General features: G+C 55.6%; 2 protein-coding genes across 2 annotated transcripts; both read right to left on the bottom strand.

Moving 5' to 3' along the window:
- Positions 1-1,327: 1,327 nt before the first annotated feature.
- Positions 1,328-3,058, bottom strand: BESB_070770 (uncharacterized protein; the record flags this gene model as incomplete). The annotated part of the gene is made up of 1 exon (XM_029365450.1): positions 1,328-3,058. The coding sequence occupies one exon, from the start codon at positions 3,056-3,058 to the stop codon at positions 1,328-1,330; it is 1,731 nt and encodes a 576-aa protein (XP_029217934.1).
- Positions 3,059-5,105: 2,047 nt separating this feature from the next.
- On the bottom strand, positions 5,106-10,229 carry BESB_070760 (uncharacterized protein; the record flags this gene model as incomplete). Its single annotated transcript, XM_029365449.1, has 5 exons — positions 5,106-5,137; positions 5,427-5,645; positions 6,259-7,470; positions 7,845-9,248; positions 10,100-10,229. The coding sequence occupies 5 exons, from the start codon at positions 10,227-10,229 to the stop codon at positions 5,106-5,108; spliced, it is 2,997 nt and encodes a 998-aa protein (XP_029217933.1).
- Positions 10,230-11,939: the final 1,710 nt, after the last annotated feature.

Raw genomic sequence — 11,939 nt, 5'->3', positions numbered from 1 at the left:
AATGTAACGTGTATGGTCGTCTCCGCGAAGAAAATAGAGGTGGAACGCGGGAAAAAACGGGCATGAAACCTGTTGTGTTTTTCCGTGCCACGCACGTGCCTTGCTGTTCGGTTCAGCCTCCGCCACAGCCAGGGTGCCTTTCACTGGTTGCCGGACAGAGACGGCAGATGACTTGTGACACACGAGCGACAGTTAGGATAGCTTCTAGATAAAAGCCAAGCGAGAAGGGTGAGCCAATGTGGGAGTTTTGTGTCCCTAGAAAGCGCGAGGAAGCATGCGACAATAGAGAGAGTAGGAAGATGCGCGGGGAAGAGGTACATTCTCTACGTACACACATGAGAAAATACAGATAGAAAACTGTACGCGGAGCAAATGCAAACGCATATAGTTTGCCGTGTTACGGTGACACAAGCTTTCGACCAACCAAGTAAATTTGTATACATTTCTATACAGCGTCCACGTGGATGGCCACATGTACACTTTCCATTAAGCGCCACCGCCTAGACGGTCTTTTTGAGGCCTAAATTCACCAGTTGTTCCCACCCACGTCCCGTTCAGTTGACCCTTCTCAGATTGTTTCAAGGGTCTCGTCGCACAAAAGGGATCCCGATTGCCGGGTCGCTGAAGCGAAGCCTCTTCGTTGGCCGCGTCCATAGCTCGCAGAACCCTGCGCCTGCCCTGTTCGATGTTTTGAACAGAATGGTGACTTCAGCTGCTGGAGCTCCAGTCAGACGCGCAGCCGCGCACAACCAGACGGCAGTTCTGCTTCGACTAGAAGTAGCTATGCTGTTTGTGAAATACACGGGTCTCTCTTTCCTAGTGAGCAAGCCGCCACAGTTCTCGCGATGAGTCGCCGTCCTTCAGAGGGGCAGACTCACGCACGCACGACCACATATGCGCCTCGCATTCCGCGCAGCGATAACAGAACAAAGCGGCAGAGCCCCCAGAATTCGGGGCTGCTAGACTTGCACTCGAGGACACCAGCGAGATGGTGCTGCGTCCAGGCTACGACGTTGTCGGATATACGAATTCAGCGCACTTTTCTGACTATTTGGACATGTGCATCGACGCACAATGGAAGCAGGTACAGCCGCAATTGTCTCTTTTCTATTGCAGGGAGTTTCCATGCCTTCCGGCTCCTCTCTCTCTGTCACCAGGCACCGAGCAAAGGCTAGCGCGCAGTGAGGGCTTGGAGGGAGAGGTGAGAGCTGCCTCGCTCACCCCGATACATATATATATATATATATATATATGGCTGAGTGCGTAGTACGAGTGCCTCCCTGTATGAATCTATTGCGTGCAAGCTGAACGTGGTTGTTCAGTTTGATTACTCAGCAGTGAAATCGGCAGCGTAGACTGCGGTCGGAGCGTAGCTTTCTGGTTGGACGAAGGATCGGAGGTCTCCGACTGTGGGCTGCGTCCCTTCCGCCCCGTCTCCTCCGGCGCCTCTCGGTCTATGCCTGTACGGGGGCCTTCCGCCGAAGGACTTCTCCCTCGGCTTGGGGGCGTTTCGGTGGAAGCCGCTGTTCGCTGGCGACTGCGGAAAGCCGAGCGGCCCGAGCGAAGGCGAGGCGCGGGGGTAGAAAGAGGCCAGAGAGGGAGATGCGGGAGACCAGAAGGAAGAGAAGGAGGGTGATGAACAGCCAGACTGATGCGACTGTGAGGAGGAAGAAGACCAGGGCGACGAGGACACCGATGGAGAGAGTGAAGAGCGAGGGGGGAGAAGGTCTCGAGAGAGACGGGGGTGGCGAGCGGTCCACGGTCGACAGGCCTCAGCCGACGCAGCGGAAGGCGGAGAGACCGAAGCGGCGGCAGCGGAGGGGGGGCGTGCATGATACCTCTCATGAGCGCCGCAAGGACTCGCGTCCGCTGGGGGGACGACCGCGAGCCCTGAGAGCTTCTCAGCCGCAAGCCTTGCGCCGCGCTCACTGAAAAACTTTACCCACACAACCCCTGCAGACTCGGGGCAAATGTCGAGGATGCCTTCGCCTTCGGTGCAACTCGAGAAAAAGCGATGCAGGTCCCACAGAGGCAGGTCCGCAGGCACGCCCGTGACGCGGAGAACAGGCGACTTGGGGCATCGGCGCTCGTTTCCCCTCTCCGCAGAAGAGGTCGATGTCATCGCGGGGTGTTGCGGAGGCAGAACGGAAGAAGGACATTTAGTGAGTTCTCGTCGTTCTGCTTCGTCTCGTGCATGACTCCTCGCCTCCCCCTGTGTTCCTGCGTCGCCCCATACCCCACCGGCTCCCCCGTGGGCTCCGCCGCAGTGGTCGCTTCCCTCCTCTTCGCCTCGCGCGCCCTCGCCTCGTCCACCGTGTTCCTCCACCTCTTCGTCGGCAAGGTCTTCGTGCGGCGCGTCTTCTAGGTGACCACTTTGTCCTCCTTCGCTGTGGAACCCCAATCTCCGCAGGTCCGTCTGCTCGAGTGCGCGTCCAGGGCTCGCGACATGTGCAACTCCACTGCGCGACGCAGCATCAATCGATGGAGGAGTGTCTTCCGTATGTGTGGGGCTGCGCTTCACGCTGTAGGACGCAGTCTCCGGCAAGGGCCGAGATGCAGTCTCGGTTTGTAGCCCCTGCGCGCCCACCAGCTCCACGGGATGAAACGACGACGCCGGCCGCTGCGGTGGAGCGAGGGAGAAGGGTGAATAGGCTGGGACTGGATGGAGGCTGAATGCGAGGCTACCCGCACGGGGCGAAGCGCCGCAGATAACAGGCGCGTAGTGAGGCATTGCTTGCGGCTGCCAGCCCTGCGGAAACGGGCGGATTCCTTGAGTAGGAAGGGGTCCTCCTCCTACGCACTCGTACCCGAGCACCGCTGGATATGCCGGATAAAGCGGCGAGTACGGGTACGGAAGAATCACGAGAGGTGTCGAAGGCGGGGAAGAAACCGACGGAGAAGACGCAGAAAAGGCCTGGGACAGAGGGGCTGACCTAGTACCCAGCGAAAAAGACGACACAATCGAAAACGGGGGAAGGCTTTGCTGCCGATAAGGAGGAGGCGCGCAGGGGTAGTCCCACACAGGGGGACGTGAATTTGTTGGCAGAGAGGTCGCCATGGCGGGTCCCAGGATACCTGGGAGCTGTTAATAAGTTGCGCAGAAGAATCGGACGGTTGACAGAGGGACACACAAAAGCTGAGCACACTTGAAAACGCTTTCTCTATTCTTCACGGCACACGCAATTTATACGCACGCAAGCGTGAATTGGAGAGACTGTGCGGGGAAACGCTCAAGTGTGAAAATTACATTCCAGCCACTCTTCAACAGTGAACGTGACAAGCAATCTAAAATCGGCTGTTTCATTCATACGCCAAGAGTGGAAACATATCCGCTCTGCCACGCAAGCGAGTCCAAAGATGCGCGGACATACATGAGCCGACATATGGAGCCGTGTGCTGGCGCATATTGATGTATTCAAGACGCGCTGTGTTTTGAGGCTGCACTCAGAAGTAGGTAGCAGTGATCCGTCCACTTGGCTACATTGCCTTCTCTCCAGCGTTTTTGGAGTCGTGTGTTTATTGTCGTTTTTCGTACGCGGAGCCGGCTGACACGTGCACGTGAGCAGTAGAGAATACGGACGGTCTCCGTTGCCGCCAGTGACAGTTTACAAATCCGTTTCGTAGCGTCTGCTAAATCTAGGCCAGAACCGCGTAGAACACAAAAAAAGATCTATGCGCGGCGGGGGAATCCTCTCGCAAATGCAACAGGCCTATTTTTGAGTTGATACATTCACGCTCTCCCGCGGCGAAGCGCGCAAATTCAACGATGGGTGACAGGAGCCTCTGTCATACAGGTTTCTGCAGTTCGAGGAGACCGGGAAGGCAGTTGAATTGCACAATTTCTGAATTTGTAGTCCGGCAAGGACAGAAGAAACAACCCTACCCAAAGCATTCGTGCAGAGTAGCTACGGACTTAAGTTCTCGTGGCATCAGCCCAGCGAGCGGTAACGTAGAGCGAAGTCAGTGCGTCCTTCCTCGATGAGAAAGGAGTTTCGCCTCCTGTCGTCTTAGCCAGCCTGAGCAACAAGTATTCGGGAAACGGGAATCGACTCTTGTCTCGGTCTTCACAGGGAGAAAGCGTGTATCTGTCAATATCTGTCGATTTGCAATGATATCGTCCTTGACGTGTTTCAACCTATGTATACAGACGTCTATTCGTCGGTATAATGTCCGCAAACAAAAGACTCCAAGGATCGAAAGTCGCACGCAACGCGTCACCTGTTTCTTTCCGAGTCACTCGTAACGCGAACGTGTCGCCTTCGAGGATACTTGTGTACCTCGCATTGCCCTTTAGAGTTTACAGAGTGAGGCCGCCATGGCATTCTCGCTTTCTTCCCCGCTCTCCATTTGTGCTGGCGCAACTTTTATTGCGGCGGTGATAGTAACTCCCGAGGCATGTATGCTTGCCGATCGGCGCCCAGGCGTGTGTGCTTTTTGTGTGAGAATCTACAGTTTCGAGTATAGCTCGGTGTCTCAAGGCTGCGTGTATCCGTGTGTCTCTGTGCGCGTGTACACAAGCTGTTGAGAAAAACGCGCTCCTTTGCATCCGCAAATGCGTATGGTAAATGCGGGTGTGCTGCGAGCCCAACGCTCGAAAGCTGAAATAGCAGAATAAGTGGTAGACAGCTAAGGGGGAAAGTATCCTTGCGCGATTCACACTCCGCTGTACGCAGTGGTACACCGCCGCCGCCGTCCGGCAGAAAAGCACCTGTGCTTCTCTCTGGGAAGCTAGCCGGCTCTCGATATCTCAAATGGTTTCAACGAGCTCCGCAGGGGTTTCTTTCCGAAAGTGAGTCAATGAATAGAATCACGTGCACGTGCGGACATGACACACAAGTTCGAGTCACCGTTTTACTGCGGCCACTCGAGCGACGCCACGCCGAAACTCTTCACATCTGTGGCGTGGCGAAACGAAGAATCCAAGTCTCAATCACCGTGGCTTGGCAATGAACCAAAACTGTCACCTCGCCATCCACAGATGCATAAACGCGTATGGGTACACGTTGAGAGACACACTAGGTATTTACCTGCCTATCTTACACACAGATAGGTACTCATGTGTGTCAGCGTACGCATATAAGAAGTTATAGTTATTTCCTCCGGGTTTAGGGTTTAGGCTTGGGCTTGGTATCTTGACCTGATCGAGTGCGAGTCAGCCGTGAGAAGAGCTTGCGTGCGCCTCGAGCCTCCCTCCCGTTTTTCCCTTCAGCGCGGAATTGTCGCGGTAACGCGGCTTATGCATTCGATTTGAACTAGATTCAGCACCGCACGATTGTGCTTCTTCTCAAATAGCGTCCAGAGGCCTGCAGGAGGCGCCTGGCTATGGAGGTTGAGTGAGTACGCGAAAAACCGAGGCAAGTGTCCATACACATTGGGCGCGCTTCGTCCCCCGCCATTTTCTCTTTCGCTGGCATCCGGCGATTTACCTATAACCCACAAGCCAACCGGGTGCCGATAGAGATGTAACTCGGTGTCAAGAGCAGGGAAATACGGGCCGCCCTGTGTGCTGTCGACAACTTGCTTCACAAAACGAGGCTGCTGAGAGGGGGAAGGCGAATCTACGCGCCTCACCCAGAGGCCGTTGAAGGGCTCTGCGGATTCAGCGAAACCCGAAATGCTCACTTCGTCGCATTTGTTTTCCAGTCCTGAGGAAACGAAGGGACATCGAGAGGGTGGAACGATCGCTGAAGTTTTCCCGGGGTGTTTTCTTGGGATGTTCACGCACGCTTCACAGCAGGCCAAGAGTCACAGGCATTTCTTGTCTGCATGAAAATAATGTCTATTATAGCTGCATGCGATTGCTGAGGCCGAGACAGTGTTGGCGAAACACCGAAAAAACATCCCGCCTCATCCAGTACCTGAGCAGCTAGAGGTCATATATACGAACGTAAACGCACATTTCGAACGGCTGCCTTCTATACCAGCAGGTATAGGCGTGCGGATGTACGGGACAGGACGCCTCACAGTGTGCGCAGCTCGTGTTACGCGGATGCAGTAAACACCGTCTGCCGTTATATAACTTCTCAAGGGGCTACACCGGCAGAGGGCCTGGCGCGCCCGTCGTCTTCGAGGCCCGGTAAAAGGCGGAGCGCATACATTAAGTTATCGTGGGGCTGTCGAAAGCTTCCAATGAATGCAGAATTCCGCCACTTAACTATCAGGGCTGATGCGATTGCTGTTTCGGTTCACGGTGACCAGATACTCAATGCAGCCACTCCCTCTGTGGCGTAGAGACACACTCATGGCTAATGGGTTTACCTTTTTCTTGCGGGAAACAGGACAGTTTCCAAGGTGCGGAGACGTATCGCATGCCATCTAGCCAGTTACCCTCTTCTGCGTCGTCTGGGAAGTCTCCTGTGCGACCATCTATGAGTCGATCTCCGTTCACTCTTTCCTGTTGTTCAATTCCTTCGCGAAGCGCGACGCCCTTATTCGAGAACCCTAGCATCGTAGTTCCGTCCGCCGTGCATCGCCACTGGCCTTCGGCATTGTAGAGGTACAGCACGCGACTGTCTATTGACAATTTGAAAAGGTAGTTTGGCTTTCCACTAACTTGGTCGTCTTCGTCTTCTCCCCCTCCGGCCTCACCTGCAGTTTCGCGGGCGGTCGCGCTTTCCCTTACCCCCCTTGTTTCCTTTTTCCTTCGTGCGTGCAAACGCGCCGAAGGCCGTGTCCAGACGCCGTTGCAGCGCTCGCCGAGCCCTACGCCGCCCTCTAGGAGGAGGTGCGGACACGCGTGCGGCTTTGGGATATCGAGGGCCTCGAGTTTGTCTCCGTTTTGCCCCAGCCGCGCGTCCCCTTCTTCGGGCGCGATCAAGCCCTGAAGAAGGCCCGCGCGAGTGCGGCTGTGGTCCTGGCCGTACGGCTCGCGGGACGGAGAGGGAGGCAGACCGAGGATGTGCGAAGAAGCTGAAATGTCGAGAAGGGGAGCAGGGAAGCCGAAGAGGCGATTTCGGGCGTTTTTGAAATTCTCCTCCGAGCCACTCACGCCGCCAGGCCAGCGGTTGAAGTCACTACTGGTGCTGCCGCGATCGTCCTCAGGCACGCAGTCTGCGCGGACTCTCGTTTCGGCTTCCCACAGCCCCTTCTGCGCGTTCCACAGCCTCCAGCCGTTCGGAGGCGGGTACTTGCTGGGTGAGAAGGCGAGCGCCGTCGCGAGCGTCTCATCTTCGGAAACACCCACTACCCAGTACCCCAGAGGAGTCCAGTGAAGCACGAGCGATTGCTCGTTTATGAACCGAGGACGGCCGTCCGAGGACGACGGAAAGAGCTCGTACCAGTACCCATTCAAGTCAGAACGCGACCATCCTGCGAAGAGGAAGGCAGGGCACCGATTTGCGTCTCGCGGACTCTGCTGGAAAGGCTTGAGAGGATCCACGCAGTGAAGGGAAGCAGGCGACGGCGACGTTTGCTGCGGTCCCAGAGGGGTCGACCAGACTGCGTCGTCCGAAGCCAAGGGGACTGAGCGCGCTGCAAAGAAAACGGTGCGCCCATGGACACACAGAAATATGCACCAGGATGTGCGCAGTAGTGTCGATGTGCCCGTCTCAGTTGAGGCATGCCACCGTCACCTGCCCGAACGTGTCTGCATACGTGTATATGGCCTTCTAAATAAGAGTGGCTCGATACTATGTCTACTTCCGTATGTGTACATACTCATGCACAGATGGACTAACACGGAGGTATAAGTGTAGGAAGTGGTGCATCGCTTGTGTATGGAAGTTTGTCTCGAGAAAGAAGATAATGTCGTGGCACATGTCTGCTGTGCGCACGCGTTCTTCTTACGGTGGCGATCGGCCTCGCTTCTTTGCTATCCGCGCCCTCTCTGTGTTTCGGTTTATTACCTTGGATGAGCTTCTGCGGCGTCATGTCGGGGAGGTATCCGAATTCCTCGTCTGTTTCGAATGATCCACAGATCCAGTAGCCTTCTTCCCAGTAGAGTTGAATGAGCTTTCCATTGAGGTCTTTCTGCCAGAATATCGCGCGTTGACCGCTCATGCCCGTGACAATATGGCTGATGAAGAGCCCGTTGCAGCTGCTTTGTGCCTCTGGGGCGCCCTCGAGGAGGAGAAACTGGCAGGCCCGCACGTCGTTTTCAGGCAGCTCAAACGCCCGCTCGCATCCGCGGCCTCTGCGGATCTCCAAAACAGTCCCGTCGTAGCAAATGCGGCCGAGTGCGCCGCCTTCTCGCCACCCCAGCGGGCACTTGTACGTACACGCTTGGCCGTGGATCAGGCGGCCGTCTGTAGGGCAGTCCCCGAGCGCGTAGCCGCCAGCAGGGAACTGCTTGGGGAGTCTGCAACTGCGGAATTCACTGCAGGGCGCGCACTTTGGCCCTCCGCAGTCGAGGCCTGTCTCTGCACCGTCCAGAGCGCCGTTGCTGCAGGAGACGCGCACAGCGACGACATATGGGTCCGGCCGAAAAGCAGGAGGAAGCGCCGCCGGCTGCGGGTGCAGAGGCGGGTCCGCCGAGTAAACAGCGGTCTCGAAAACCATCCACTCGCCCTGTGCCTTGTCGGGCGTTTCTGCAGAGCTCAGAACGAAGGCGCGAATCTTGGCGTTCTCCCCCAGAAGCTCGCCGATCGCCCAAAACGCGGGGGTCTCCGAGTCCGACGCATCCATGTGAAACAAAAACAGGGGTGCGGATAACTCAGGGCCTGCGGCCCGCCTCCTCTCTCCTCCGCCCCCAGGCTGAGGAGTGGCGACAGAGGACAAGGATGGAGAAGAGGCGAGTGGAGACCTCTTTCGGTACGCAGGGCGCCGGCTTCGGTGCTGACGGCCCAGGGGCCTTCCTCCTGCTTCTCCCCCCTCGTCAGGGAGGATTTCGTACTCGCCGTTTATCTCCGCATTCTGTCCCACACGACCAAGAATAGAGATGTCCCCTGCCTCCTCGTCCTCTTCCTGTCCCTTGCGTTCTGGCGAAGAAGTCAGGTCTCCGCCGTCTCCCCCCCGTCCCTGCGAAAAATCGCGATTTTCAGCGTCGACAAAAGACCGGACGAAACGCGGCGCGGGAATGAGTGTTCGCGGAATGGAGCCGAAGTCCGAGACCTCCGTGCGTAGCGCGTTTGGAGCACCTCCATGACCCGGACGGCCGTCAAAAGCCTCGGAAAGACGCTGGGTGTAGTTTCTTGGTAGTCCCTGGGCAACCAGTGGGGCGCCCGGTTTTACTGGCACCAGAGGGGAAAGGGAGGACGGCGGTAAAGCGGATTCGCTGATGTCGATCGGCTGCTCAGCGTCTGAGGCTCCAACTGCAGGAAAAGAGTTTGAGCAAGAAGATGCGGTAGGATTCCATGGGGACTTTGAAGCGACACCGGGCCCGCGGTGTGCAGGGGGAAGGCCGGAAAGAGGCGCCAACCCTAATGTAGTAGAGAGGAAGAAAAAGAGAGGCCACGAAAGAGGATGCGCAAGCGAAAATAGACTTTTTGCTTCCCTTGTTATCGGACCTCGTTTTGCAGGTGGTAAAGACAGGGCAGACCGAGGGGAGTGCAGCTTCTGCACAGAGCTTTCGGGGGGCGCGGGAACGTCACTGTTTCTATCCTTCTCTCTCATCGACATCTTTTTCACATGGTAAACACAAGGCCAATGTATCAAAGCCGGACGAACGAGCCAAGCTTAGACAAGCGCATCGAACTGTGTGTTCATTCAAGCCGTCTCCAAGAGACCGTGTGCTGGCATCTGAAGACTTCTTGAGTTAAAGCACAAAGTGGCCGTCTGGGAGAGCCAAAAAGGTACATATTTTTTCTCCGGAAGCCGATCAAAAGATCATGCTTCTCGTGCCCCGTTTATACTTTTCCCAGAAAGGATGTGGGAAGTCCTGTCGATACCTAAGGCGCACATGTCATGTTTCTCCCCTTGGTGTGGCTCAAGTGTGAGTGCTGTCGTGCAGTGCTAGATCCCAAAATACCTGGCACAAAATTTAGACTTCGCTGCGAGTATTTTCGGCATACGCGCAATTCATTCGTCGCGTCAAAAAGCAGCCGCTTGTGCATAGCGCGATACTGGGAGAGATGGCGAGTTGTCATAGCATAAGGGTAAATATACTCCGCACTCTTGGAAACTGTCAATGTGAGCTCCCTTCCTGCCAGCGACCACATCATACAGGCTTGCCAGCCTTTACTGAACAGTCTGCACCCAACCATCGCGAGGCGCTCTCGGCGGTGAATCTGCATTGCTTTCTCCTTGGTGAAGCTGCTGGCGGGGGTGAGAGCACGGGTGCAGAACTCGTACATGTTGAAAACAAGAATCCGCAAGAAGACGACAGCATGATACAAAGCGGTTTGGTGCTGCAGACACACGGCCCAACTGAAGGCACGAGCACAGAGAGCAATATCTACCACTGGCTCGTACGCGGGGCACCTGCCGGCTCTATTGAAGCCGAGGCAGTCTCCTGGCTTCCCGTCGTATACGCATACGTCTATGAATATATTCGTACATGCATGGCTTCGAAATATACTATCCACACACACGTCCCTCGCCGCACTGGAGCTTCTCAGGGGCGTCCCACGCGACGACATGCCTCACGATTGATAGATCCTAGACTGTATATATATATATATATATACATATATATGTAGGAACGGACATGCGTCGCTCGGTAGCTCGCCACTCATGCGCTGCTGTGTCTCAAAGGCAATCACCATCTGCGTACGCCTGGGACAAAATCTACCGGCTAGTGCGTGAGACCGCGCATGCCCGACTAACATTCAACATCGTTAGTTCGATACTCCTACCAGCACCAGCTTCCTCATCCATGAATATATACATATAGTGCATGCATTGAATATGCCACGCGCAATGCGTCCTGCAAGGGCCGCCTGTGTCTCTATGCGCGTGTGCAAGGCTACAACTATCTGAGACTGTGAAGATCGAATAGTCTTGCAAGTGCGAGCAGCCGGGGTAGCCGGGGTTTGTCTTCTTCGCGGCGGAACGCATCGGTGCGTCCCTGTGCGACATCAGTGCCAGTTGTTTCATGTTTGAAGAAGCTCCGTGGCGAGACGAGCGAGCATTGGCCCCTTGAAACGTGTGGAGCCGATGCCCACGAAAAGCAGAGGCAGGACGGGACGTGTTTTTTTCAGCACGAAAAAAACAAAAACGGAAGAAATTACGGAAGCGAGATATGAGCAGCAGCCCAAGATTAGTCGAGAGCCCAAAAAGCTCATTTGTTCCACTGTGAAAGACTCTTCTTGCCTGAGGCGCCTCCTCCTACACAAAATGTCCTGACTCGATGTTTTTGAAATACATACAAGGAGACAAATAAAAAGGTGGGGGGGGGCAGTCAAAGCCAAAAGTCGACATCGCCGTCGCTTCACGAAGCACACACATTCTGTCCCGGGAGAGCGAGTTCTCATGACACAAGGAAACTGCCTGTGCGTACATTGAAGGGATACGTGTCTCTGCCTTCTATACGCATCTGTCTTCTTCATGAGTCGATACGTCGATGCAGGCATACATGCAGATCCTCACGAGGAAAAGGGACAGCCAGTACAGCCACCCTCGCGGGGAGACGAGTCAGATTCTCTTTTTTAAAAAACTTTGACAGCGCACACACACGTAACTCTAGGTGCCCACGCAAAGCGACATTCAGCAAGCAGACAGCGGCAGCCCCAATAAACGAGAGAAGAGCATTGAAAACGTGAGGCGCGATACACAAAGAGCGTAGACACACAAAGACACAGACACTCCAGCTTTAACAAATTCCCCCCTCGCTGCTCGGGGGCTACTCCGAGTATGATAAATTCTTCATTCCAGGCCCCCGCTGACAGTGCAGACAGCCGACTGCCGCGCACGAACTACCACGCTGCCACTGGCGGCGCTCTGTAGGAAGAAAACCGAGATCGGCGGCCTTCCCAGACGGGGCCGTCTTCACCTCACAACGGCTACATGCTAAGATACACATTGCTCTAGTGCGTAGGGACACATACATAAGGATGAGTATACGC

The sequence above is a fragment of the Besnoitia besnoiti genome (genome assembly GCF_002563875.1).
Source record: "Besnoitia besnoiti strain Bb-Ger1 chromosome Unknown contig00007, whole genome shotgun sequence".
Classification (NCBI taxonomy): Eukaryota; Apicomplexa; class Conoidasida; order Eucoccidiorida; family Sarcocystidae; genus Besnoitia; species Besnoitia besnoiti.
The sequence above is the reverse complement of the archived record's forward strand: the minus strand, read 5'-3'. Positions and strand labels throughout refer to the sequence as shown.